At 40.9% G+C, this 25,369-nt stretch overlaps 1 protein-coding gene across 3 annotated transcripts in view; it reads right to left on the bottom strand.

Moving 5' to 3' along the window:
- The window catches only part of Rbm6 (RNA binding motif protein 6), a 123,705-nt gene that overhangs the window by 69,104 nt on the left and 29,232 nt on the right, over positions 1-25,369 (bottom strand). The window contains exons 4-5 of one of the 3 annotated variants that reach the window (XM_045136714.1): positions 24,625-24,714; positions 22,381-22,450 (exon numbers count right to left, since the gene is read on the bottom strand). The exons of 1 other annotated variant lie outside the window; for it this stretch is intronic. In XM_045136714.1, the coding sequence (XP_044992649.1) occupies positions 22,381-22,450; positions 24,625-24,714 (160 nt within the window). Of the gene's footprint in view, positions 1-22,380; positions 22,451-24,624; positions 24,715-25,369 lie in introns of those variants that run through there. One more of the 3 variants, XM_045136715.1, reaches the window with a different exon arrangement.

Below are 25,369 nucleotides of genomic sequence, written 5' to 3'. Positions count from 1 at the left end.
GACTCATGTTTGACTCTCCATATCTCACGTAAGACAGACACCAAGGTGGTATAAGCATTCAAAGTTGCACATGTGTACAAGGTAGCACACGTGTCTGGAGTTTGATTGCAATGGATGGAGGCCCTGGCACACCAATATTCTCTCTGTCATAAAAAAAATTAAAATTAGCCGGGCAGGGTGACGCATGCCTTTAATCCCAGCACTCAGGAGGCAGAGGTAATAGGATCAATGTGAGTTTGAGGCCACTCTGGGACTACATAGTAAATTCCAGGTCAGCCTGAGCTAGAGTGAGACCCTCCCTCAAAAAACAAAAATTAAAAATAATAAAAAAATAAAAATTAGCTGGGTATGGTGGATCACGCCTTTAATCCCAGCACTTGGGAGACAGAGGTAGAAGACTGCCATGAGTTCAAGGCCATGCTGAGACTACATAATAAATTCCAGGTCAGCTTGAGCTAGAGTGAGACCATACCCTGAAAAACCAAAACTAAAATATAATAATAAATAAAAATAAAAATTAGCCAGGTGTGGGGGCACATACCTTTAATCCCAGCACTTAGGAGGCAGAGGTAGGAGATTTGCCATGAGTTTGAGGCCACTCTAAGGCTACAAACTCTAGGTCAGCCTGGGCTAGAGCAAGACCCTACCTCAAAAAAACTAAAATAAATAAATTAAAAATAAATAAATAAATAAATAAAAGCAAAGTATGCTGGGCGTGGTGGCGCACGCCTTTAATCCCAGCCCTCGGGAGGCAGAGGTAGGAGGATCGTTGTGAGTTCGAGGCCACCCTGAGACTCCATAGTGAATTCCAGGTCAGGTCAGCCTGGGCTAGAGTGAGACCCTACCTTGAAAAAACAAAAAAAAAAAACAAAAACAAGAAAAGCAAAGTATACTTTAAAAACACACCAAATTTGGTGAGATGGGTTAGACTTGTTACATGAAGTGAACTGGCCTAAAATATTATGACAGTAATAACATTAATTTCAGACTTATAAATATTCCATGAAATCTTACAATGATATAGGAGGAGCCTTGCTTTGAGTTTTAGGAAGAGTAAAGAAGAAAAAAACATAAGCTACTAAAAACTAAAAATCCCAGTACTATTTTAGCCTGAGAGATAGTTTCTCCTCCCTACTCACTCTCAAGGTAGGGTCTCATTCTAGCCCAGGCTGACCTGGAGCTCACTATATAGTCCTAGACTCGCCTTGAACTCACAGCCATCCTCCTACTCTGTGTCCCAAGTGCTAGGTGAGATAAGATTTTCCATCCTAATTTCAGAGTTTTGACCAAAATCTATTTAAACTTACCATAAAATCAGTTTCCTCTATTAACTATTTTTTTGTTTGTTTGTTTGTTTTTGAGGTAGGGTCTCACTGTAGCCCAGGCCGACCTAGAATTCAGTATGCAGTCTCAGGGTGGCCTAAAACTCATGGTGATCCTATTGCTGCCTACCTAGGCTGGGATTAAAGGCATGTGCTGCCATGCCTAGCTTGATTACTAACTTTTTGCTTTTACTTTTATTTATTTGAAAGGAAAGAGACAGAGTGTGTGTGTGAGAAAATGGGTGCAACAGGGCTTCTAGCCACTGTAAATGAACTCTGGATGCATGCACCACTCCCTGCATCTGGTTCTGGGTGGGTACTGGGGAACTGAACCTCGGTCATTAATTAGGCTTTGGAGGCAAGTGCCTTGACCACTGAGCCATCTCTCCAGCCATTGATTACTAATTTTATAAAGAAACTAAAATACTTCACTATATGTATTGGTGCTTATGCCATTAACAATGGAAATCTGTTATTTTCAAGTGCATTTTCCTAATCAAACTCAGTGAACACAGGATACACTCTGCATTTTGCAAATGGCTCTAACTATTCTTTGAAACCCTTCACACTAACATAGAGAACAGAAGATGCCTTTTATCACAGCCTATCTTATGCAAACATTCAAAAGCTTCTACAGTCAAAAAGGGATCACCATAGGACAAGCAGATGTTCTCTTAAATGCTCTGATTACCAATATAAAACATATTAAAGGAGTTCCCAGATGTAAACAAAGCAACCTTCTCCACAACTTCCAAAATGAAAAACATGGACAACTAACACTAAATTGCAAAACCCCGAGTTTCCTTCCTTTGCTAAAGGAAAGGACCACCTTGGCCCAGAGGAACACACAGAATCTGTTGGAAAAGATGAAGATTCATGAGAACATTTATACTTTAGTAAAGAATAACCAGGCTTTGGTCCTAAAATCACAAGGAAGATAAACATATAGTCTGTAGGAGATATAATGAGCATCAAAGAATACCTGTATCTCAATCCTGCAATAATGTTAAATTCTCTAGCCAACACTCTGATTCTTATGCATGAAACTAGCTATCAAAAAAGAACATAATTTTTTTGTGTGTGTGGTTTTTCAAGGTAGAGTCTTGCTCTGGCCCAGGCTGACCTATTATTCACTATGTAGACTCAGGGTGGCCTCGAATTCACAGGTAGGGTCTCACTCTATGTCAGGCTAACCTGGAATTAGGTTCAGGATGGGCCTTTAACACGTAGCGATCCTCTGACGCCCAGCTGATTTTTCTTTAGTTTTTCGAGGTAGGGTCTCACTCTAGCCCAGACTGACCTGGAATTTACTCTCTAGTCTCAGGGTGACCTCGAACTCATGGCAATCCTTTCTCTGCCTCCTGAGTGCTGGGATTAAAGGCATGCACCACCACACCTGACTAAAGTACCCAATCTTGATACCAGGTTTCTTTACATTCAAAATTCATTGTTGAATAATAGAGATTTTTAGAAGTTGCTAGAAGACATTGATACTAAATAATACTTACACAGAATCTGTTAGAACAAGGCTCTAGCATTTCACTACCCCTTCCCCCAGTACTGGGGACTGAACCTTGCACATGCTAGGCAAGAGCTCCATCCCTGAGCTATCACTCTTACTTTCAGACAAGGTCTTACTGAATTTCCTAGGCAGACTTTGTTTGTTTGTTTGTTTGTTTTTGAGACAGGAGTCTCTCTACAGCCCAGCCCTGGCAGACCTGGAATTCAATATGCAGATCAGACTGGAGTGATACTCATTCTCTGAGTCATGCTCCTGCTTAGCATACCTCCCCACCTGTCTCCCAGGCTGACCTTGCTTTCACTTGGTAGACCATGCAGCTTGAACCCATTATCCTCCTGCCCAGTCAATTGATCAGCTGGGACTATAGCTGTGTGCCTCTATGCCCAGCCAAGCCTTTTATTCTTTACTTTTTTTTTTGGCATGTGTATAGTATGTGTGGTGGTGGTATGCGGGGAGATTATACATGTGTATATGCCTATATGGAAAGTCCATGAATGCACCTGTGGCAGTTGGTGAACACAGGTACCTCCACCATTCATCTGTGTGTTTTACCTTGAGCATGGGCAGTTTTATAAACCTAGCAATTATGGAGTCTCTGCTCCCCAAAGGTTAGAGCTGTGCAAGACCATGCCCAGCTGTTTACATAAATGTTGGGAATTTGAACTCAAGCAGTCCCAGGTCCCCTTAGGCCCTCATGCTTGCGCAGGAAGCACTCTTAACTGCTCCGCCATCTCTCCAGCCCTGACTTTCACTTTTAATAAGACCCTATGTTTGTTTATTTTGGTTTTCGAGGAATGATCTGACTGTAGCCCAGGCCAACCTGGAATTCACTATGTAGTCTCAGGGTGGCCTGGAACGCACAGTGATCCTCCTACCTCTGCCTCCCAAGTACTGGTGTGCCACCATACCCGGCTCCCTATATTGATTTAAATAAACCAGAATTTCAAGCCTACATAGCCCAAATGCAGAATGAATCCCATATGCCTGAGTACAACTAAGCCCTACAGTTGAGAAATATTGAAATCAGCAATATATTAGTTACTCCTATTTTAAACATCTACAGCAGAATCACTGTGAATGGGATTAATTAAGCAATATAGAAAGTACTTGCTTTCACGAAAACTCTACTGGCTCTCCAAATTCTTTTGAAAAGACAAAAACTAAAAATCATATTACAAATGATGACAATTTAAATAATGTAATAATAGGATGGTATACAAAATTTAAAAGTTTAAAAAATGAATAAAAAGGACTGGAATTAAATTCTAAGAAACTGAATCTAACTCAGAGGTTAGAGGGAAAAAAATCAGCATACGAGATAAAAACCATGCAGTCAGAATCATATTGGAGCCCAAGGTGAAGAACAACATACCATCTTTCAATATAGGTAAGTCCAACATTGCCAGTTTTTCCTCCAGCGTTGCAACAGATCACTTTCCTTTGGTTGACACCAGATGAAGAGGTTGGCTTGCATTTAAGGGCCATAATGTATGAAAAATATATTGCTTTAAATAACAGAAGCACAGCCAGCACAGTAAATGCTCACACTCAGAGAAACTTGGAGACAGAAATCAATTGAAGCCATAGCCAAGCCTCATTCCCACCTCTATGGTCATCCAGTGAGAGGGAAAACAGGGCAGGGGACGTGGGGAAGGTGGGTCAGGGTTCAAGCAACTACAGGTGAATACACAAAAATCTCAAAATACATGAAATGCAATACAACTGTAAATGAATAAAATGGCTGTATTGCTGTAGTAGGATATTCTGGGTTTTTTTAAATTGTTATTGTTTCCCAAATGTAAATTTGTAATTCACAGGGAAAGTTCTAATTGGTACTAAAGTTATTCCACATAGAAAAGTAAAATTCTGAAGCCATCAATGAACCTTGTGGTTTGGACTTGCTTGGAATTAAAATGGTAAACACTGTTAACAGTTCCACAGACAGATTTTTACCAATGGGAGTAACAAATAGTCTACTATATTACCTTTTTCTCTTCCTTTTTTCTTTCTTTCCTTTCTTCCTTCCTTTTTTTGTTGTTGTTTGTTTTGAGGCAAGGTCTCAGTTTCACCCATGTTTACCTAGAACTCACCCTGTAGCACAGGCTGGCTATGAACTCCAGTAATCTCCTACCTCAGCCTCCTGAGTGCTGGGATTAAAGACATGTGCCACCATGCCTGGCTCTGCATTACCTTTTCATTCAAAAGTCCCGTGCTGGGAAGAAGTCTGGTAGGTGAAGGGTCTTTGTTTGTACTTATTTGACTATTAAAAAAAGCCTACCTGACTCCATTTTCTAACTTAAATGCACAAACTTCAAAGAAATTATGAATATGCTTTTTTTTTTTTTTTTAAGCAGCTGAGAAGGATAAGAACAGGGCAAGGAAAAAGAGAATCTAAACAAGTAACAAAAAAATTTCAAACTCCAGGCTGGACAGATGGCTCAGGAGTTAAAGGGCTTGTGTGCAAAGCCTAAGGACCCAAGTTCAATTCCCCAGTATGCACATAAAGACAGATACACAAAAAGGCACATGTGCCTAGAGTTCATTTGCAGTGGCTAGAGGCCCTGATGCACCCATTCTTTCTCTCTTTCTGTCTCTTACTCTCTCAAAAAAAAGTATCTTTTTAATTGAAAGAAAATTTCAGAACCGGGTGTGCTGGTACATGCCTTTAATCCCAGTACATGGGAGTCAGAGGTAGGAGGATTGCCATGAGTTTGAGGCCACCCTAAAAATACACAGTGAATGCCAGGTCAGCCTGGGCTACAGTGAGACCCTACCTCAAAAAAAAACCAAAAAAACAAAAAACAAAAAAAAAACAAAACCAAAAACAAAACTAAGGACACCCGGGGGTTCAAGGCACAATTCACGTTAGCCAGTTGCACAAGGCAGCACATACGCCTAGAATTCTTTACAGTTGCTAGAGGCCCTGGTGTGCCCATTCTCTCTATCTGCCTCTTTCTGTCACTCTCAAATAAATAAATAAAAATGAACAAAAAAATAAAAATAAAAAATAAATAAATAAAATTTCAAACCCCAGGCTGGACAGATGGCCCAGAAGTTAAAGGGCTTATGTGCAAAGCCTAAAAGACCCAAGTTCAATTCCCCAGTACCCACATGAAGATGGATGCAGAAGAGGGCACATGTGCCTAGAGATTGTTTGCAGTGGCTGGAGGCACTGACGAGCCCATTCTCTCTTTCTTTCTGTGTGTGTGTGTGTGTGTGTGTGTGTGTGTGTTTCTCTCTCTCACACTCTTTCAAATAAAATATCTTTTTAAAAGAAAGAAAATTTCAGAGCTGAACATGGTGGCACATGCCTTTAATCCCACCACTCAGGAAGCAGAGGTAGGAGGACTGCCATGAGTTCAAGGCTACCCTGAGACGACATAGTGAATTCCAAGTTAGCCTGGGCTACAGGAAGACCCTACTTCTAACAATAAAAAAAGTAAGAAAAGAAAATTTCAAACCCCTGCCTTCATTAACCATCTAGTTGCCTGTTCCTCCCAAAAAAGTATCTATGTAAAAAGCTAACCAGGTACTTAAGGAGGAACATGGTACAGAAAACAAGGACCTGATGAGTAATAACTAACTTCAAAACTCTTTAGTTAAAGCTCCTGAAAGAGTTGATTGAGTAATGCTGACAAGCATAAACCCAGATACTTCAAGTCAAGTCTACAACAGGCCCAGCTTTCCTAATAATTGTAAGAAACATTTTACTTAAACAATTGAAATGGCCATTTCAAAATGATATAGAAAAAACAATTAGCATAAGAAAGACCAACCTGAATTTCCTAGAGGCTATTGGTTGACTTTGAAAAGCATAGAATACACACTCCAACTATGACATATGAGAGGATCAGGCCTTTACTTCTAGCACTTGGGAGGCAAAGGTAGAAGGATTGCTGTGAGTTCCAGGCCAGCCTGGGACTACATAGGTTCCAGTAAGACCCTACTTCAAAATAAATAAAAAGTTAAAAAATCTGTGCATGGTGGCATACACCTTTAATCCCAGCACTTGGGAGACAGAAGTAGGAGGATCCCTGTGAGTTCAAAGTTGTCCTGAAACTACATAGTGAGTTCCAGATCAGCCTGGGCTAGAGTGAGACCCTACCTTGAAATACTAATAAAATAAAATAAAAGAAGGTCAGGACTTAAAAACAAAAATCTAGAAGCTGGTTATGGTGGCACATGCCTTTAATCCCAGCAGAGGCAGAGGCAGAAGGTTCGCTTGGAGTTCTGAGTTTAAGGCCACACTGAGACTACATAGTGAATTCCAGGTGAGTTTTGGCTGGAGTGAGATACTACCTCAAAAACAAACAAACAAAAAAAGCTGTGCAGGCTAGAGGGATGGCTTAGAGGTTAAGGTGTTTGCCTACAAAGCCAAAGGACACAGGTTCAATTCCCCAAGACCCACGTTACACAGATGCACAAAGGGATGCACGCATCTGGAGTTTGTGTGCAGTGGCTGGAGGCCCTTGTGTGCCCATTCTTTCTCTCTCCCCCTTTCTCTGTCAAATCAATAGATAAATAAAAATTTTAAAAAATTAAAAAATAAAAAGCCTTGCATGCTGGAGAGATAGCTTAGCAGTTAAGGCCTTTGCCTGCAAAGCCAAAGGACTCTGGTTCGAGTCCCCAGAATCTACAGAAGACAGATGCACAAGGTAGCATGTGCATCTGGGGTTCGTTTGCAGTGGCTGGAGGACCTGGTATGTCCATTCTCTCTTTCTCTCTCTCTCTCTCAAGTAAATAGATAAATAATAAAAAAGAATGATTATTTTAAAAAAATGAAATAAAAAGCCTTTGCAAATCTGCTTTACCCAAGAACACTTCACCAGGCAAGAAAGACAGCAGTTATGGCAGAAGGATCAATCAGCAGAAAAGCACCACCTGAACTGGAGCTCCAGACTACAGACTGAAGCCCCTCTCTCTCTCTCTCTCTCTCTCTCTCTAATTCCTGTACCCCCAACCCTAGTACAGTATCTGGCATACAATGGGGCTCGGTCAGTGTCATCTCAATTGTAATGATGCTCTTCACTGGAGCATCCGACAAGGAAAATAACCTCTACAATCCTGTACGTACTTCAGAAGCTTAAGAACCAACTCATTATGTGATCTCAAACTACATGTTTCTAGGCCTCTGTTATTCCACATGCTACGTAGTAATGATTTTTTTTTTTTTTTTTGGGTGGGGGAATATCTTGCTGTGTAACTGTAACCCTGACTAGGCATATACTCTCTACGTAGCTTGGACTGGCCTGAAGTTTGTAGCAGAGGCGTTAGCCTCTTGAGAGTTGGGGTTACAGGCATGAGCCATCACACCTGCATATGGAAATGACTTTTGTTTTCAGGGATACAATGAGAAAAACATATTCAGTGCCTCTGTGCTCCTGTTATGAAGCACCACCAGCGAGAAAAGATCAGTCAGCTATCTCTGTTACTTGTTATCAAATCTGCCCCAATATCCCCATATTTGTATTTTTAACTGTTCAAATCCAGCGCTGCTTACTTCTAGTGCACACTAAAAATGTATCTGCTTCCTACATAAGTTACAAAACCATTTCATTTTCAATGGGAAGAAAAATATGATCTACAAATATTTTGTCCTGTTGCCTTGACCCTAGCACAAACTAAGGGACATTCAACACTGTTCTAAGATTATATAAAGTTAGTAGTGTCTAAGTGGGAAATTGGTACTCAGAACAAACGCACATCACACTAGTCCAGCCATGTGCTAGTCCAGAGGTGAACCACCATCCAGGGATGGATCAGAGAACTGGTATTCCGTAACATTGCAGAGATAGGCTATTCAACTGCCCACTGGGCCACTTATATACAACAGATAATCAATACCCAACCACAGGTACTATATATACCAGTTAGTTCCCATCTATGGTTATCATAAAGAGACTTGATCAATGATCCAGGTTCCCAACATACAGCTGCTAACACCCTTGAAATTTTCTGATAAAGTTGACAGGCGTGACTTTTGTACTAATGTGACTCTTAACAAACCCCTACATAACTGTAGGATGAGAGCTAGTTACCGAAAAACCATACTTTGATAAGTTTGAAAAACTCATCCTCGCAGATTCCTGAAAGGAAAGAGGATTTTGAGCTAATTACCCCATAGCCAGTGATTTAATGCATCTTGCTGGCATACTGAAACTGCCATTAAAAGCCTCTGTCTAGGGCTGGAGAGATGGTTTAGTGGTTAAGTTGCTTGCCTGTGAAGCCAAAGGACACAGATTCAATTCCCCAGTACCCACATATGCCAGATGCACAAGGTACAACATGTGTCTGGAATTCTTTTGCAGTGGGTGGAGGTACTGGTGTGCCCACTCTTGTGCTTTCATTCTCTCTCTAATAAATAAAATATTGTTTAAAAGTTTAGGGCTGGGAAGACAGCTCAGCAGCTTGAAAGGCGTTTACTTGAAAGCCTGCCAGCCTAGGTCAATTCCCCAATGCAGCCACATAACATCAGATGCACAAAATGGCACATAATAGTATGCAGTGGCAAGAGACCCTGGCATCCCCATATTCTCTCTTTCTCTTTCTTCTGCTCTCTCTCTCAGCTCATAAATAAATAAAAACAGTTAATAAAAAATTTAAAAAGCTGGGTATGGTGGCACACGCCTTTAATCCCAGCACTCTGGAGGCAGTGTTAAGAGAATCGCCCTGAGTTTAAGGCCACCCTGAGACTATATAGTAAATTTCAGGTCAGCCTAGGCTAGAGTGAGACCCTACCACAAAAAAAAAAAAAAAAAACAAAAACAGTTAATTAAAAAAGTAAAATTTGGGCTGGAGAGATGGCTTAGGGGTTAAGGGCTTGCCTGTGAAGCCTGAGGACCCCGGTTCGAGGCTTGGTTCCCCAGGACCCAGGACCCATGTTAGCCAGATGCACAAGGGGGCGCATGTGTCTGGAGTTCATTTGCAGTGGCTGGAAGTCCTGGCGCGCCCATTCTCTCTCCCTCCCTCCCTCCCTCTCTCTCTCTCTCTCTGCCTTTCTCACTCTGTCTGCTGCTCTCAAATAAATAAATAAATAAGCAAAATTTCAGGCTGGAGGAATGGCTTAGTGGTTAAGGCATTTGCCTGCAAAGCCAAAGGACCCAGGTTCGATTCCCCAGGACCCACATTAGCCAGATGCACAAGGGGGCGCATGAATCTAGAGTTCGTTTGCAGTGGCTGGAGGCCCTTGTGCGCCCATTTCTCTCTCTCTCTCTCTCTTGCTCTCTCTCCTTCTTTCTCTGTCAAATAAATAAATCTAAAAAATATTTTAAAAAATTGTTCAGAAAAAGAAAAGTAGAGCTGGAGAGATGGCTTAACAGTTAAGAATTTGCCTGTGAAGCCTAAGGACCCCGGTTTGAGGCTCGATTCCCCAGGACCCACGTTAGCCAGATGCACAAGGGGGCACACACGTCTGGAGTTCGTTTGCAGTGGCTGGAGGCTCTGGCATGCCCATTCTCTCTCTGCCTCTTTCTCTGTCACTCTCAAATAAATAAATAAAAATAACAACAAATTTTTTTTTTTAAAGTAAAATTTTGTCAGGCGTAGTGGTACATGCCTTTAATCCCAGCACTCAGGAGGCAGAGATAGGAGGATCACTGTGGGTTTGAGGCCACCTTGAGACTACATAGTGAATTTCAGGTCAGCCTGAACTAGAGAGAGACCCTACCTCAAAAAAAAAAAAGTAAAATTTCTACTGAGTGTGGTGGCACACACCTTCAATCCTAGCACTCGAGGCAGAGGTGGGATGATTGCTATGAGTTTGAGGCCACCCTGAGACTATATAGTGAATTCCAGTTCAACCTAGACTAGAGCGAAACCATACTTTGAAGAAAAAGAAAAAAAGATGTAGCTCAGATATTAGAGTGCTTATCTACCATGCAGGAACCCCAGCACTGCAGAAACATTTTCCTTTTTCATTTTTTCAAGGTAGGGTTTCACTCCAGCCCAAGCTGACCTGGAATTCACTATGCAGTCTCAGGATGGCCTCAAACTCATGGCAATCCTGCTACCTCTGCCTCCCAAGTGCTGGGATTAAAGGTGTGTGCCACCATGCTCAGCTGCATAAACTTTTTCTTTCTTTTGTTTATTTTTATTTATTTGAGGCAGAGAGAGAAAGAGGCAGAGAGAAAGAGAGAATGGATGTGCCAGGACCTCCAGCCACTACAAACAAACTTCAGAGGATGTGCCCCTTGTGCATATGGCTTACGTGGATCCTGGGAAATCGAGCCTAGAACCGGGGTTCTTAGGCTTCACAGGCAAGTGCTTTACTGCTAAGTCATCTCTCTAGCCACTGCATAAACTTTTGATGTGGTAGCACATGCATATGATCTCAGCATTCAGGAGGATTAGACATTCAAGGTCATCTACAACCACATTAGCAAGTTCAGGCTCAGTCTATGCTACATTAACTGTGTCCTGGGGCGGGGGGCGGGGAGAGGAAGGAAAAGAAAAAAAGAAACCCAATTTCTGAGCTGGCTTGGGAGATGGGTTAGTGGTTAAAGCATTTGCTAGCAAAGCCTAAGGACACAGGTTCAATACCCTGCACCCACCCAAGCCAGATGCACATGGTAGTGCATGCATCTGGGGTTTCTTTGCAATGGCTAGAAGCCCTAGCACTCCGAATCTTCCTCTACCTCAAATAAATAAAAATTAATTAAATAACTAAAAATATTTTCATTTGAGAGTGGAGCGTGTGTGTGTGTCTCAACAGCGATTCAGAGCCTCTTGCTGCTGCAAAAAAATTCCAGATGCATGTGCCACTTTGTGCATTAACTTTATGTGGGTAATAGGGAAACAAACCTGGGCCAGCAGGCTTTGCAAGCACCTTTAACCGCTAAGTCATCTCTTCAGCCCCAAATATCTTCACATCTCTATTACAACTTCCAAGGCTCAGGATCCATTGCAAAAGAGGTAATGGAAAGAACGTACGAGACAAAGGAAAGGTGGAACTCCTTACAATGCACTCCTCCAGACACAAAATGGCCAGGATATACATGACCTCACAGTATGTATACAAGACTATAATAGGAGGAAAAGATGATGATATCACAATAAAAGACATACTGATAGAGAGGGGTAAGCGTTATGATAGAGAGTGGAGTTTCAAAGGGGAAAGTGGGGAGAGGAAGGGAATTACCATGGGTTTTTGTTTATAATTACAGAAGCTGTCAATAGAAAAAATTAAAAAAGAACAAACAATATCATAAATCATTCAGTAGAAGATACAGAATATTCATCCCAGATACTCATTTTCTGACAAACTTGAAGCTATTCCCTAAAACCGAATTGGGTTAGAGTGAGACTCTACCTAACCAAACAAAAAAGCAGTATCATTAGGAGCGCAACACTATAATTTTTTAAAATATATTTTATTCATTTATTTATCTGAGAAAGAGGCAGAGAGAGAAAGACAGAGAGAGAGAATGGGGATGCCAGGGCCTCTAGCCATTGCAAACGAACTCCAGATGCATGCACCCTCCTCTTGTGCATATGACTTATGTGGATCCTGGGGAATCTAACTGGGGCCCTTTGACTTTGCAAGGAAATGCTGTAGCTGCTAAGCCATCTCTCCAGCCCCTCAACACTATTCTTAGATTGGCTCATAGGAATGAATCAACTGGTAAACTGTAACACTCTCCAATACTTTTGTTGATAGGATTATATACTAAACATGATGACATGTACATAGCTGTAACATTAAAGAATGAATTACAATTTTCTTTGGGGGATTTTCTAAAATATTTTATTTGTGGGCTGGACAGATTGCTTAGTGGTTAAGGCCCTTGCCTGCGAAGTCTAAGGACCCAGGTTTGATTCTCCAGTACCCATGCAAAGCCAGATACACAAAGTACTGCATGCGTCTGGAGTTTGTTTGCAGTGGTTAGAGGCCCTGGTGTACCCACTCTCACTTTCTCTCTAATAAATAAATAAAGAAAAATTTAAAAAAAATTACTTATTCATTTGCTAGCAGAGACAGAAGAGAGAGAGTGAACATGGGCACATCAGGGCCTCTAGTCATTGCAAACAAACTCCAGACGCATGCAGGACTTTGTGCATCTGGCTTTACATGGGTACTGGAGAATCAAACCTGGGTCCTTAGACTTTGCAGCAAACACCTTAACTCCTAAGCCATCTCTCCAGCCATCTCTTTTGTTTTTTAAAACAAGGTCTCACTAGCCCAAGCTGACCTCAAATATTATCTTCTGGGCTGGAGAGATGGCTTACTGGTTAAGGAGTTTGCCTGCAAAGCCAAAGGGCCCAGGTTTGATTCCCCAGGACCCACACCAGCCAGATGCACAAGGGAGCATATGAGTCAGGAGTTCATTAGCAGTGGCTGAAGGCCCTAGCATGCTCATTCTCTCATTCTCTCTCTCCTTCTCTGTCAAATAAATAAATAAATAGATTAAAAATATGTGTGTGTGTATGTGTGTGTTTTGTTTGTTTGTTTGTTTTTCGAGGTAGGATCTCATTCTAGCTCAGGCTGACCTGGAATTCACTATGGAGTCTCAGGGTGGCCTTGAACTCATGGCAATCCTCTTACCTCTGCCTCCCAAGTGCTGGGATTAAAGGCATGTGCCACCACACCCGGCTAGATAAAATATTTTTTAAAAATTCTTTTAAAACTATTATCTTCCTACCCCAGCTTCCCAAGTGCTAGAATAAAAGGTGTGTACCATCAGCCACATACAGCTACAAAGAGAGAAACTATCTCAAAACAAACAGACAAAGAGCAACAAAAAAGAATGCTTTTTTAAAATACATTTTTGGGGCTGGAGAAGTGGCTTAGTAGTTAAGCACTTGCCTGTGAAGCCTAAGGACCCCAGTACGAGGCTCCATTCTCCAGGACCCACGTTAGCCAGATGCACAAAGGGGTGCAAGTATCTGGAGTTCTTTTGCAGTGGCTGGAAGCCCTGGCGTGCCCATTCTCTCTCTCTCTCTCGCCCTCTTTCTCTGTCTGTCACTCTCAAATAAATAAATTTTAAAAAATAAATAAATAAAATATATTTTTTAATCTTCTTTTTTTTCCGAGGTAGGGTTTCACTCTAGCCCAGGCTGACTTGGAATTCACGTTGTAGTCTCAGGGTTACCTCGAACTCATGGTGATCCTCCTATCTCTGCCTCCCAAGTGCTGAGATTATAGGTGTGTACCACTATGCTTGGCTTAAAATATATTTTAATTAATTTATTTATTTATAACCACAGAGAGAGAGGAGACAGAGAGAATGGGTGTGCCAGGGCTTCCAGCTGCTACAAAGTCCAAACACATGCTTCGCTTTGTGCATCTGACTTTATGGGACTTCTGGGGTATAAAGCCAGGATCACTAGTCTTTGCAGGCAAACACCTTAACCATTGAACCATATTTACAGCCTGTATTTTTGGGGGGCGGAGGTAACTTTTTAAATTTTTTAAAAATTTTATTTATTTGCAGCAGGGTGTCCATGCACCACCGTGTGCATCTGGCTTTACACAGGTACTGGGGAATTAAACCTGGGTCCTTAGGCTTTGTAGGCAGGCACCTTAAACATTGAGCCAATTCTCCAGCCCTTAATTCTTTTTTTTGTTTTTGTTTTTTGAGGTAGGGTCTCACTGTAGTCCAGGCTGACCTGGAACTCACTATATAGTCTTAGGGTGGCCTCGAACTCATGGGGAGCCACCTACCTCTGCCTCCTGAGTGCTGGGATTAAAGGCATGAGTCACCATGCCCGGCTTCCTTAATTCTTTTTTAAGAATTGCATTTTCATTTATTTATTTGAGAGAGGAGAGCGAGGTAATGAGGGGAGATGAGCACACCATTGCAAATGAACTCCAGTCACATGCATCACCATGTGCATCTGTCTTATGTGGGTTTTGGGGAGTCAAACCGGAGTGCTTAGGCTTCGCAGGCAAGCCCTTAACCACTAAACCATCACGTTAGCCTGGTTTTTAATTTTTTTTGAAGTATTTTTATTTGGGGGCTAGAGATTGCTTAATGGCTAAGGCACTTGCCTGAGAAGACTAAGGACCCAGGTTCAATTTCCTAGAACCCATGTAAGCCAGATGTACATGGTCATGCATGCTTCTAGAGTTCAGTTGCAGTGGCTAGAGGCCATGATGTGCACATTCTCTTCCCCTTACTCCCCCCTCCCATAAAATATAAATAAGTAGGGCTGGAAAGATGGCTTAGCAGTTAAAGCACTTGCCTGTGAAGCCTAAGGGATCCAGGTTCGATTCACCAGGACCCACATAAGCCAGATGCACAAGGTAGCACATAAGTCTGGAGTTCGTTAGTAGTGGCTAGAGGCCCTGGCACGTCCAGATTCTCTCTCTCTCTCTCTCTCATAAGTAAAGAAAATATTTTTAAAAATAAAAAATAAAGCCAGGCGTGGTGGCGTATGTCTTCAATCCCAGCACTCAGGAGGTAGAGGTAGGAGGATCACTGAGAGTTCAAGGCCACCCTGACACAACAAAGTAAATCCAGGTCAGCCTGAGCTAGAGTGAGAACCTACCTTGAAAAACAAATAATAATAATAAATAAATAAATAAAAAACTAAATGCTTTTATTTGTTTACTTATGTGAGAGAACACGCATGCATGAACAAAACAGAACTGGTGTGCCAGGACCTCTGGCCACTGGACTTGAACTCTAGACACAGTGCCAGCTTGTGCACAACATGTGTTACCTTGTATGTCTGGTTTACAAGATATGTGAGGAGTCAAACATGGGTCCTTAGACTTCATAGGCCAGCACCTTAACTGCAAAGCCATCTCTCTAGCCCAAATAAATATTTTAAAAAATCATCAATAACTTAGACCTTAATCCACCTATTTACTCACATCACTTCCATAATTAACATTTTTTAATAAAGAAAAAAATATATTTATTTGCAAACAGAGCAAGACACTTAAGAGGGAGTACTGGGGAGGCAGGTGCCTTAACAGCTGAGCCATCACTCTAGCTGTTTTTGTTTTTCTTTCGTTCTTTCTTTCTTTTTTTAATTACAAAGCAAATAAATATAGAGTCAAAGAGGGAAGAAGGAAGGGAGGGAGGGAAAGAGGTAGGGGATAGAGATTCGCAGGGCCTCTAGCCACTGCAAATGAACTCCAGATGCATGTGTCATGTTGTGTGTCTGGCATTACGTGATTACTAGGGCACTGAACTCAGGTCCTTAGGTTTCGCAAGCAAGCACCTTAACTGCTAACCTATCTCTCCAGTACAGCCCTACATTCTTTTCTTTTTAAAAAAGTATTTTATTTGTGTTGATTTATTTGAGAGAAAGAGGCAGAGAGAGAGAATGAGTGTGCCACGGCCTCCAGATAGTGGAAACAAACTCCAGACACATGCACTACCTGTGTATCTGGCTTATGTGGGTCCCGGGGAATTGAACCTCGATCCTTAGGCTTCACAGCTAAGCACCTTAACCACTAAGACATCACTTCAGCCCATCCCTACATTCTTTTAGAATGAACATTTGGTGACTCAGTGAGCAAGTGGACCTTCTATAAGTAATGATTTATGCTCATGTATATTGGAAGCTGATGCTATCCACATTTCTTGCCTACCTGATGGCATTCTGTTCCACAGGGCTGAGGCAAGAGCTTGAATTCTGTTGGTGCTGTTTATGTCCTTACTCTTGCCTTGGTTTTCATGGGGAATTTGATCCAGGACCTCCTTTGGATACCACAGTTCATGGATGCTCAAATGCCTCATAAAATAGCATAGTGCTTGATTACAACTTATGTATATCCTCCCATACACTTTAAACCATCTCTGCATTACATACAGTAATGCTATGTAAATAATAATTGAACTATACAGTTGGCTCTCTGTATCTGAAGGTTCTACATTTGTGGATCCAACCAATTGTGGATTAATATTGAAATGCATACATTTATTTATTTTTATTGTATTTTATTTATTTATGCATTTTTGGTTTTTAAAAGTAGGGTCTCACTCTAGTTCAGGCTCACTGGGAATTCACTATGGAGTCTCAGGGTGGCCTCAAACTCACAGCGATCCTCCCAAGTGCTGGGATTAAAGGTGTGTGCCACCACAACCAACTTTGTGCATTTGGTTTGTCAAGGTAGGGTTTCACTCTGAAATGCATACATTTTTAAAGTACTGCATGTGTATGTGCATATTTATATGTGTGTGTACTTGTTCACATTTGTATGTGGAGGCCAGAAGACAGCCTCAGGTGTCATCCCCAGGAACATTAACTACTGTTGTCCAGGCAGTCTCTCATTGACCTACAGACTGGCTGCCCAGTAAGTCCCAGGAATCTTCTTCCTGTTTCTACCTTCCCAAAGCTGATCACAGAAGTGCACCATCATGCCCACCATTTTTGTTGTTGTTGTTGTTGTTTTGTTTTTGTTTTCCGAGGTAGGGTCTCACTGTAGCCCAGGCCAACTTGGAATTCACTATGGAGTCTCAGGGTGGCCTCGAACTCCTCTTATCTCTGCCTCCCAAGTGCTAGGATTAAAGGCATGCACCACTACACCCAGCATGCCCACCATTTACATGTGGATACTGTAGGGCTGTGCTAGAGAGATAAGCTTAGCAGTTCAGGTGTGTGCATACGAAGCCTAAGGACCTAGGCAGGATTCCCCAGTATCCATGGCCAGATGTGCAAGGTGACACGTATGTCTGGAATTCCTTTCCAACGGCTACAGGTCCTGGTGCACCCAATCTCTCTCTCTCTCTCTCTCTCTCTCTCTCTCTCTCTCTCTCTCTTTCTCTCTCAAGTAATTTGTTTGCAGTGGCAGGAACATGTGCATGTGTGTACACACACACACACACAGTCACATAGTTTTAAAAAAATAGTTGCCAGGCATGGTGGCACAACACATTTAATCCCAGCACTCAATAGGCAGAGGCAGGAGAATCACCATGAGTTCTAGACCAGCCAAGGATTTATAGTGAATCCTAGCTCAGCCTGGGCTAGACTGAGATCTTACATGAAAAAAAACAAACAAAAAAAGAGTAGGACTGGAGAGATGGCTTTAGCAGTTAAGGCATTCGCCTGCAAAGCCAAATGGCCTAGGTTCAATTCCCCAGGACCCACATAAGCCAGATGCACAAGGTGATGCACACATCTGGAGTTTGTTTGTAATAGCTGGAGGCCATGGAGTACCCATTCTCTCTCTCTCTCTCTCTCTCTCTCTCTGCCTATTTCTCTCTCTTTCTCACAAATAAATATTTTTTTTAAAAAAAAGTTTATGCAGCTGAGGGTGATGGTGCACACCTTTAATCCCAGCACTTGGGAAGCAGAGGTAGCAGTATTGCCATGAGTTTGAGGCCACCCTGAGACTACATAGTGAATTCCAGGTCAGCCTGGGCTAAAGTGAGTCCCTACCATGAAAAAAGAAAACGAAAAACATAAAAGAAAGTTAATGCAGTGCTGAAGTTCCTGCATGATAGGCACTCTAGCATCTGAGATACTTTTTTTTTTTTTTTTTTTGGGGTTTTCGAGCTAGGGACTCACTCTAGGCCATGCTGACCTGGAATTCACTCTGTAGTCTCAGGGTACCCTCGAATTCATGGCGATCCTCCTACTTCTGCCTCCCAAGTGCTGGGATTAAAGGTGTGTACCACCATCCCAATTGTAGCCATATTTTAAAAAATTTATTTTATTTTATTATTTGAGAAAGAGATAGAGGAAGAGAGAGAGAGATACTGAGAAAGAGAGAAAGAATTTCTATTTGTTTATTTGAGAAAGATGGAGAGGGGGAGAGAGAGAGAGAGAGAGAGAGAGAGAGAGAGAGAGAGAGAGAATAGGTGTGCCAGAGCCTCCAGCCACTGTGTACAAACTCCAGATGTATATGCCACATTGTGTACCTGGCTTAACCATGGGTCCTAGGGCATCGAACCGATGACCTCTGGCTTTGTAGGCAAGCGCCTTAACTGCTAATTCATCTTTCCAGCACCCCCCCAAAAATTATTTTGAGGTAGGGTCTCATTCTACCCCAGGGTGATGTGGAATTCACTATGTAGTCTCAGGATGGCCTCCAACTCATGGCAATCCTCCTACCTCTGCCTCCCAAGTACTAGGATTAAAGGTGTGTGCCACCACACCCGGTTCTAAAAATTTGTTTTGATATAAGGTTCTTGTGTATCCCATGCTGGCCTCAAAATCACTATGTAGCTGAAGATGATCTTTCTTCAGCCTTTGAGTTTCTTTATACTCATTTTTTGGGGGGGGTTGAGGCAGATGGACATAGTCTTACTATGTATCCCAAACTAGCCCGGAACTTGTAATTCTCTACCTTAGCCTATCCAATACTGGGACTACAAGTGTACACTATCCCACCTGGTTTCTTATTTTTATTTTTTATTTCTTTGCGGTAAGGCTTCACTCTCTAGCTCAGGCTGACTTGGAATTCACTATGTAATCTCAGGGTGGCCTTGAACTCACAGAAATCCACCTACGTTTGCCTCCCTAGTACTGGGATTAAAGGTGTACCCACCTTGCCAGGCCTACTTGGCTTTATAGCCCTGGTGCACCTATTCTCTCTTGCTCTCTTTCTCTGCCTCTTCCTCACTCTCAAAAATAAATAATAAAGGCAGGGCATAGTGATATACACCTTTAATCCCAGCACTGGGGAGGCAGAGGTAAGAAGATCACTATGAGTTTGAGGCCAGCCTGAGACTACTTAGTGAATTCTAGGACAGCCTGGGCTACAGTGAGACCCTACCTCAAAAATAAATAAATAAATAAGTGGGGGAAAAAACTTATTCTTCAGCAGATATACAATGCCTAAGATATATCTGCTGTGAACCTAAACTATCCATCTCCTAAGCCATTTTTTGGTTTTTTGAGGCAACGTCTCACTCTTGCCCAGGCTGACCTAGAATTCACTAGTCTCAGGGTGGCCTCAAAGTCATGGAAATCCTACCTCTTCCTTCCATGTGCTGCGATTAAAGGTCTGCACCACCATTCCTGACTTTAAACCATCTCTTAATGCTCTTCTCCTGAGAAGATTATCATAGCTGTTTTCTACATACATCACAAACTTTGTTACTCCAGTTAGCATGTGTCACTCACTGGGAAAACAAAAGCAAAGAATACAAATAGGGTGCCTGCTGTTTTGGCACCAACTTTCTAGAGAAAAATTAGAGACACAAGACCAATATATCAGAGGGATATATCCTATTCTGATAAACAAGGATGAGACTCAGAAAATGACTGAGGCGGGAATTTTAGATTTGGTGGTGACGCAATGGTTCAATGAGGAAAAATGAAGTCAAGAACTTAACCCAAAAAGAAAAATAGAGATAGAAGGAAGAGCAATATAAAGGCTCTGACAAAGAAATTTGTACTTGTCAAAAACTAGAGTTTTGTAAATCTCAGTTTGGCAACAGCATAATAGAAAAGGTACAAAACAGTACAGGATATAGTCAAATAACCAAAGGTCAGCTCATTCAGGGCTTTATAAATTAGAACAAGTAATTAGGAATTTTATCCATTTAACATAGAAGGCATTAGAGGGTTTTAGGCATGAGAGTAATAATCATTTTATTGGCATTTTCAAAAGTTCATTCTAACTTCCACACACAGATGTAACATCAGTAATATGGAATTGGTAACCCAATTATTTCACTAAAAAAGAAAAAAAAAATAGCCAGGTGTGGTGGCACACGCCTTTAATCCCAGCACTCAGGAGATGGCAGAGGTAAGAGGATCACTGTGAGTTCGAGGCTACCCTGAAAATGTATAGTGAATTACAGGTCAGCCTGAGCTAGATAGAGTGGGGCACTGCCTCGAAAAACCAAAACAAACACACAAAAAAGTAATAATAGTAATCATAAAATGTGAGCATTTATTATAACAATATTAAACTTTTTTTCTATACAAGTTAGGGTCTCACTCTAACCCAGGCTGACTTAGAATTCACTATAGAGTCTCAGGCTGGCCTCAAATTCACAGTGATCCTCCTACCTCAACCTCCTGAGTACTGAGATTAAAGGCATGTGCCACCAAACCCAGCTAAAATAGAGCTTTTTAAACCAGTGTCTTGAAATTGATTTCATATATATACCAATGTCTTTGGACTCCAATTATGACTCTAATAGCTACTATAACTCACAAATTTAAGAACTTACTCTTTGGGTCTTACACATTTATAAAATTTTTATTCTGCTGGCAAATTTGACAATAGAAAGTCAATTTAGAGAAACTTAAGAATTTAAAAGTGCTGCTGTTTAAACATTATCACTACTTTTCACCAATATTTAATGAAAGTAGAGTTCATAGTACAAGACTGAGGCTAAAGTTATTACCCATTAAGTTGAAAAGCACATTTAGTCTGTAAATTCTACCTTTGGATCTCAAAGAAAGTGTGTTTGAGACACATGTAAAAACTAAGTAATAACCCAATTGAGATACACAAGAACAACAATGTATCTGCTGTTAGTTGTGTTTCCCCAAAGTCAGGGTTGGTGTATTTATAATAAAGAAATAGTTTTCTGAGAAATAATACTTCTAACATTACAGGAAAAAAATATACTTGCTCATTTAACAAAAATGCCACATTCTTTTAAGCACAGTAGTTTATTTTTGCAAATGATTTTCCACTGTAGAAGCAATGTGAAAAAGAAGCTATCTAGTAGATACAAAAAAAATCTATCTCAAGATAAGTAATCTATAAGGACTGGGGACATAGCTCATATGAAGAGTGCTCATATAAGACCAAGGGCTCAATCCCCAGCACTGTAAAAAGTAAAATAACAGATTAAACAAGTAACAAAAGTAAATATCCTTCAAAACATGGCACATTCTTGCTTGAAGTAAATGCATTACTGTGATTCTATATTCAATGAGTAATCCTCTACTTTCAGATTAAAGGCATGTGCCACATGGCTGGCCCAACTACCTTTATTTTTAAAGCATTTGATGTTATATAGTTTTAAAAATAATAGCCAAAATCTTGAGCACTTAACACTTCTGACTATTTGAATAGTAAGATTTGAAGGATCTGACCAAACTGAAATACTATGAGCATACCCTGCATTTCAGACTACAAAACAGAGGGAGGTCAAAGAGAAAGCTCTCCTGGATCTATTTGTAGATTTCAAAAAATTAGCTGTTACAGGACTCTTCTGAAAGCAAGACAAATTCAGGAAACCATAAGTTTATAATTTCTGTGGAAAAAGTTGTAAATTTCACTTTGAAATAATAAGATGTAAAATTTTATATAAAGCAAGCTTATGAAATCCTCCTAGGATCAAACATAAGCATTCCACCAACATGAAGACCATGAATACCAAGTTTAATAATTTAGTGACATGAAGCATATTCAGGGACAGATGCTGCAACACTCACAGGCACTCAGAAGAACTGGAACATGCATCTTCCTCGCCCATGTGGGCAACATCCACACAAAGAACCCCAGCTAAGAGTAAAGCTGGTTGTTATTTGAAGGCAGCAACAAGAGGCTTCTGGCTATCTTACTTGTGATTTAAAAAAAAACAAAACATTTTGTTTTGAGTAAGTACATAAAGCAGATGTTTGACAAAGACCTTTCCTAACCCAAGGCCACATACATGTACAGAAGCTCACCTGTGTTATACTCCTTCAACTGCAACTCCTTTACAGGCATGCCATCAAGAGTCCGAAAGGCATTAAGAATCTGCAAAGAAGACAGCATTTACACTCATGATACAAATCATAGCCAAATACTTATGTTTATATTTTCGCTACTGTTTTTTTCTACATAATGAAAACTATAATTATTTTATAAAGGCAAGATTAAACTATGTATACTCACACATTAAAAAAAATGGTTGATTGGGAGCTGGAGATATGGCTTAAAGGTTAGGGCATTTGCCAGCCAAGCCAAAGAACCCAGGTTCAATTACCCAAGACCCAAGTAAAGCCAGATACACAGGGGAGTACATGTGTCTGGAGTTCAGTTGAAGTGGCTTAGAAGCCCTGATGTGACCATTCTCTATCTGCCTCTTTCTCTTTCTCAAATAAAGTTAAAAAAATTATTTTTTTCACCAGGCATGGTAGCACATGCCTTTAATCCTAGCACTCTAGAAGCAGAGGTTAGGAGGATCACCGTATGAGCCCACCCTGAGACTACATAGTAAATTCCAGGTAAAGCCTGGACTAGAGCCAGATCCTACCTTAAAAGAAAAAAAAAAAAAAAAAAAAAAAAGGAAGATAAATGAACTTGGGCATGATGGCCCATACCTACAATTCCAGCTAACCAGAAAGCTAAGGAAGGAGGCTAGCAAATTTTAAGTTAATCAAGGCTATATAAAGGGAGGAAGGGAGAAGAAGGGATGGACGGGAGCTGGAGAGATGGCTCAATGGTTAAGGCAGTTGCCTGCAAAGCCTAAGGACCTGAGTTTGACTCCCCAGTACCCACGTAAAGCCAGATGTACACATTGGGTCATGCATCTGGAATCTGTTTGCAGTGGCTGGAGGCTCTGGAGTGCTCATTCTCATATTCTGTCTCTCTGCTTGAAAATAAAGCTATGTGTAGTATCAAACCCCTTTAATCCCAGCACTTGGGAGGTCGAGGTGGGAGGACTGCTGTGAGTTCAAGGCCAACCCGAAACCACATAGTGAATTCCAGGTAAGCCTGGGCTAGAGCAAGATCCTACCTCAAAAATCTTAAAAAATAAAAATAAAAAAAGAATATGCTTATTCAAAAATTGATAAATATATAATAAAAAAATAAAAAAAATAAAAGAGCTGGGCTAAGAATGTAGCCCTAATTTAGTCAGACTATTTTTTAAAATTGAGCAGTTAGGCATCTGTATATATGTACTCCTGAAATTATACGCCCTCAAGGATAATTACGAGGGTGAAGATAATAATTATGTGTCATTTTATAAACCTCACTACAGTTAAATTTGAATAACCTACACAAATTATTACAAAGTTGACTTCCTGACTTAAATACTGTACTATAGCAATTCAAGTTTGTTAACATATAAGTGTTTCCTATACATTTTAGGCGTTTTGTTTGTTTTGTTCTTTTCCTTTGTGTTTTGAGGCAGAGTCTTGTCTCTAACCCTTGAGGTTTTTTCTTTTTTGTTGTTGCTATTTTTTTGAAGGGGTAATACAGATAAGACTCTTGAGCATGCTCAAAGTACTCTACCATTAACCTTTCTCACTAAAGTGCTCTCTCTCTTTCTGTCTCTCAAGGTCTTTTTTAAGGCAGGGTCTCACTGTAGCTCAGGTTGACCAGGAACTGACTGTGATCCTCCTACCTTAGCATCCCAAGTGATGGAATTAAAGGTGTGGGCTACCATGCCTGGCCTATTTTTACCTTTTCACTTTAAATATATATATATATTTAGGGATAGAGAGATGGTTTAGCAGTTAGGGCACTTGTCTACAACACGTAAGGACCCAGGTTCGATACCCCAAGATCCAAGTAAACCAGATGCACATGGTGGCACATGCATCTGGAGTTCCTTTGCAGTGGCTAAAGGCAGTGGTGAACCGATTCTCTCTCACTCGCTCTCATAAATAAATAAAATACTAAAATATTTTTTTTTATTTTTTTTAATTTATTTATTTGAGAGCGACAGACACAGAGAGAAAGACCGATAGAGGGAAAGAGAGAGCGAATGGGCGCGCCAGGGCTTCCAGCCTCTGCAAACGAACTCCAGATGCGAGCACCCCCTTATGCATCTGGCTAACGTGGGACCTGGGGAACCAAGCCTCGAACCAGGGTCCTTAGGCTTCACAGGCAAGCGCTTAACCGCTAAGCCATCTCTCCAGCCCAAATATTTTTATAAAATTCTTTTAAGTGACAGACATAGACAGCAATAACATATACCTTACCTCTTCTTTTGTGGCATTTTCAGGTACCCCACTTAATCGAATGAGCCTGCTAGGATTCTCATCACTTGGGCCAGTTCTATAATCTTGATCCTTGAATTCAGAATGTAAAATTACTTCACAATTTATTTTTGCATGCAACATGAAACGCAGATATTCAGGATCAAAAACAACTTATATCACATAAAGATATGGAAAGATTCATCATTTTTGTCCCAAAATCTGACTTCAAGTTATTGCATTATAAGTATGCTAAGACCAAGGCTTACTAGAGTCTTAAAATAGTAAAGTAGAATGTTAAGAAAAACCACAGTAGGCCATAGATGCAGTTCAGTGGTAGGAGGCATTCTTAGCCCTTCTATTTTCAGCATCAAAAGAGTTGGAACACATTGAGTAACTTTTATAATCAAAAAAATAAAAGAGAGACTTATTGAGAGGGGGAGGGGATATGATGGATGATGGAGTTTCAAAGAGGAAAGTGGAGGGAGGGCATTACCATGGGATATTGTTTACAATCATGGAAGCTGTTAATAAAAATAAATAAATAAAACAAAAAGATTAATTTAAAAAGTAGGCTGCAAGGCCACTGAAAAATCCTGCTGAAGCTGAGCAGAAAACCTCCATGTAGACCAGCTGACAGAAAACTGGAAAAAGCTATGCTGCATGCAGTTCAATGGGAGAAAGAAATCACCAGTGGATACTCAACAGTGGACACTGAAATCACCAGTGGAGATACTCAACAGTGGAC

The sequence above is a fragment of the Jaculus jaculus genome, chromosome 17, assembly GCF_020740685.1.
Source record: "Jaculus jaculus isolate mJacJac1 chromosome 17, mJacJac1.mat.Y.cur, whole genome shotgun sequence".
NCBI lineage: Eukaryota > Metazoa > Chordata > Mammalia > Rodentia > Dipodidae > Jaculus > Jaculus jaculus.
Note: the sequence above shows the minus strand (reverse complement) of the source record. Positions and strands in the feature narration are given on the sequence as shown.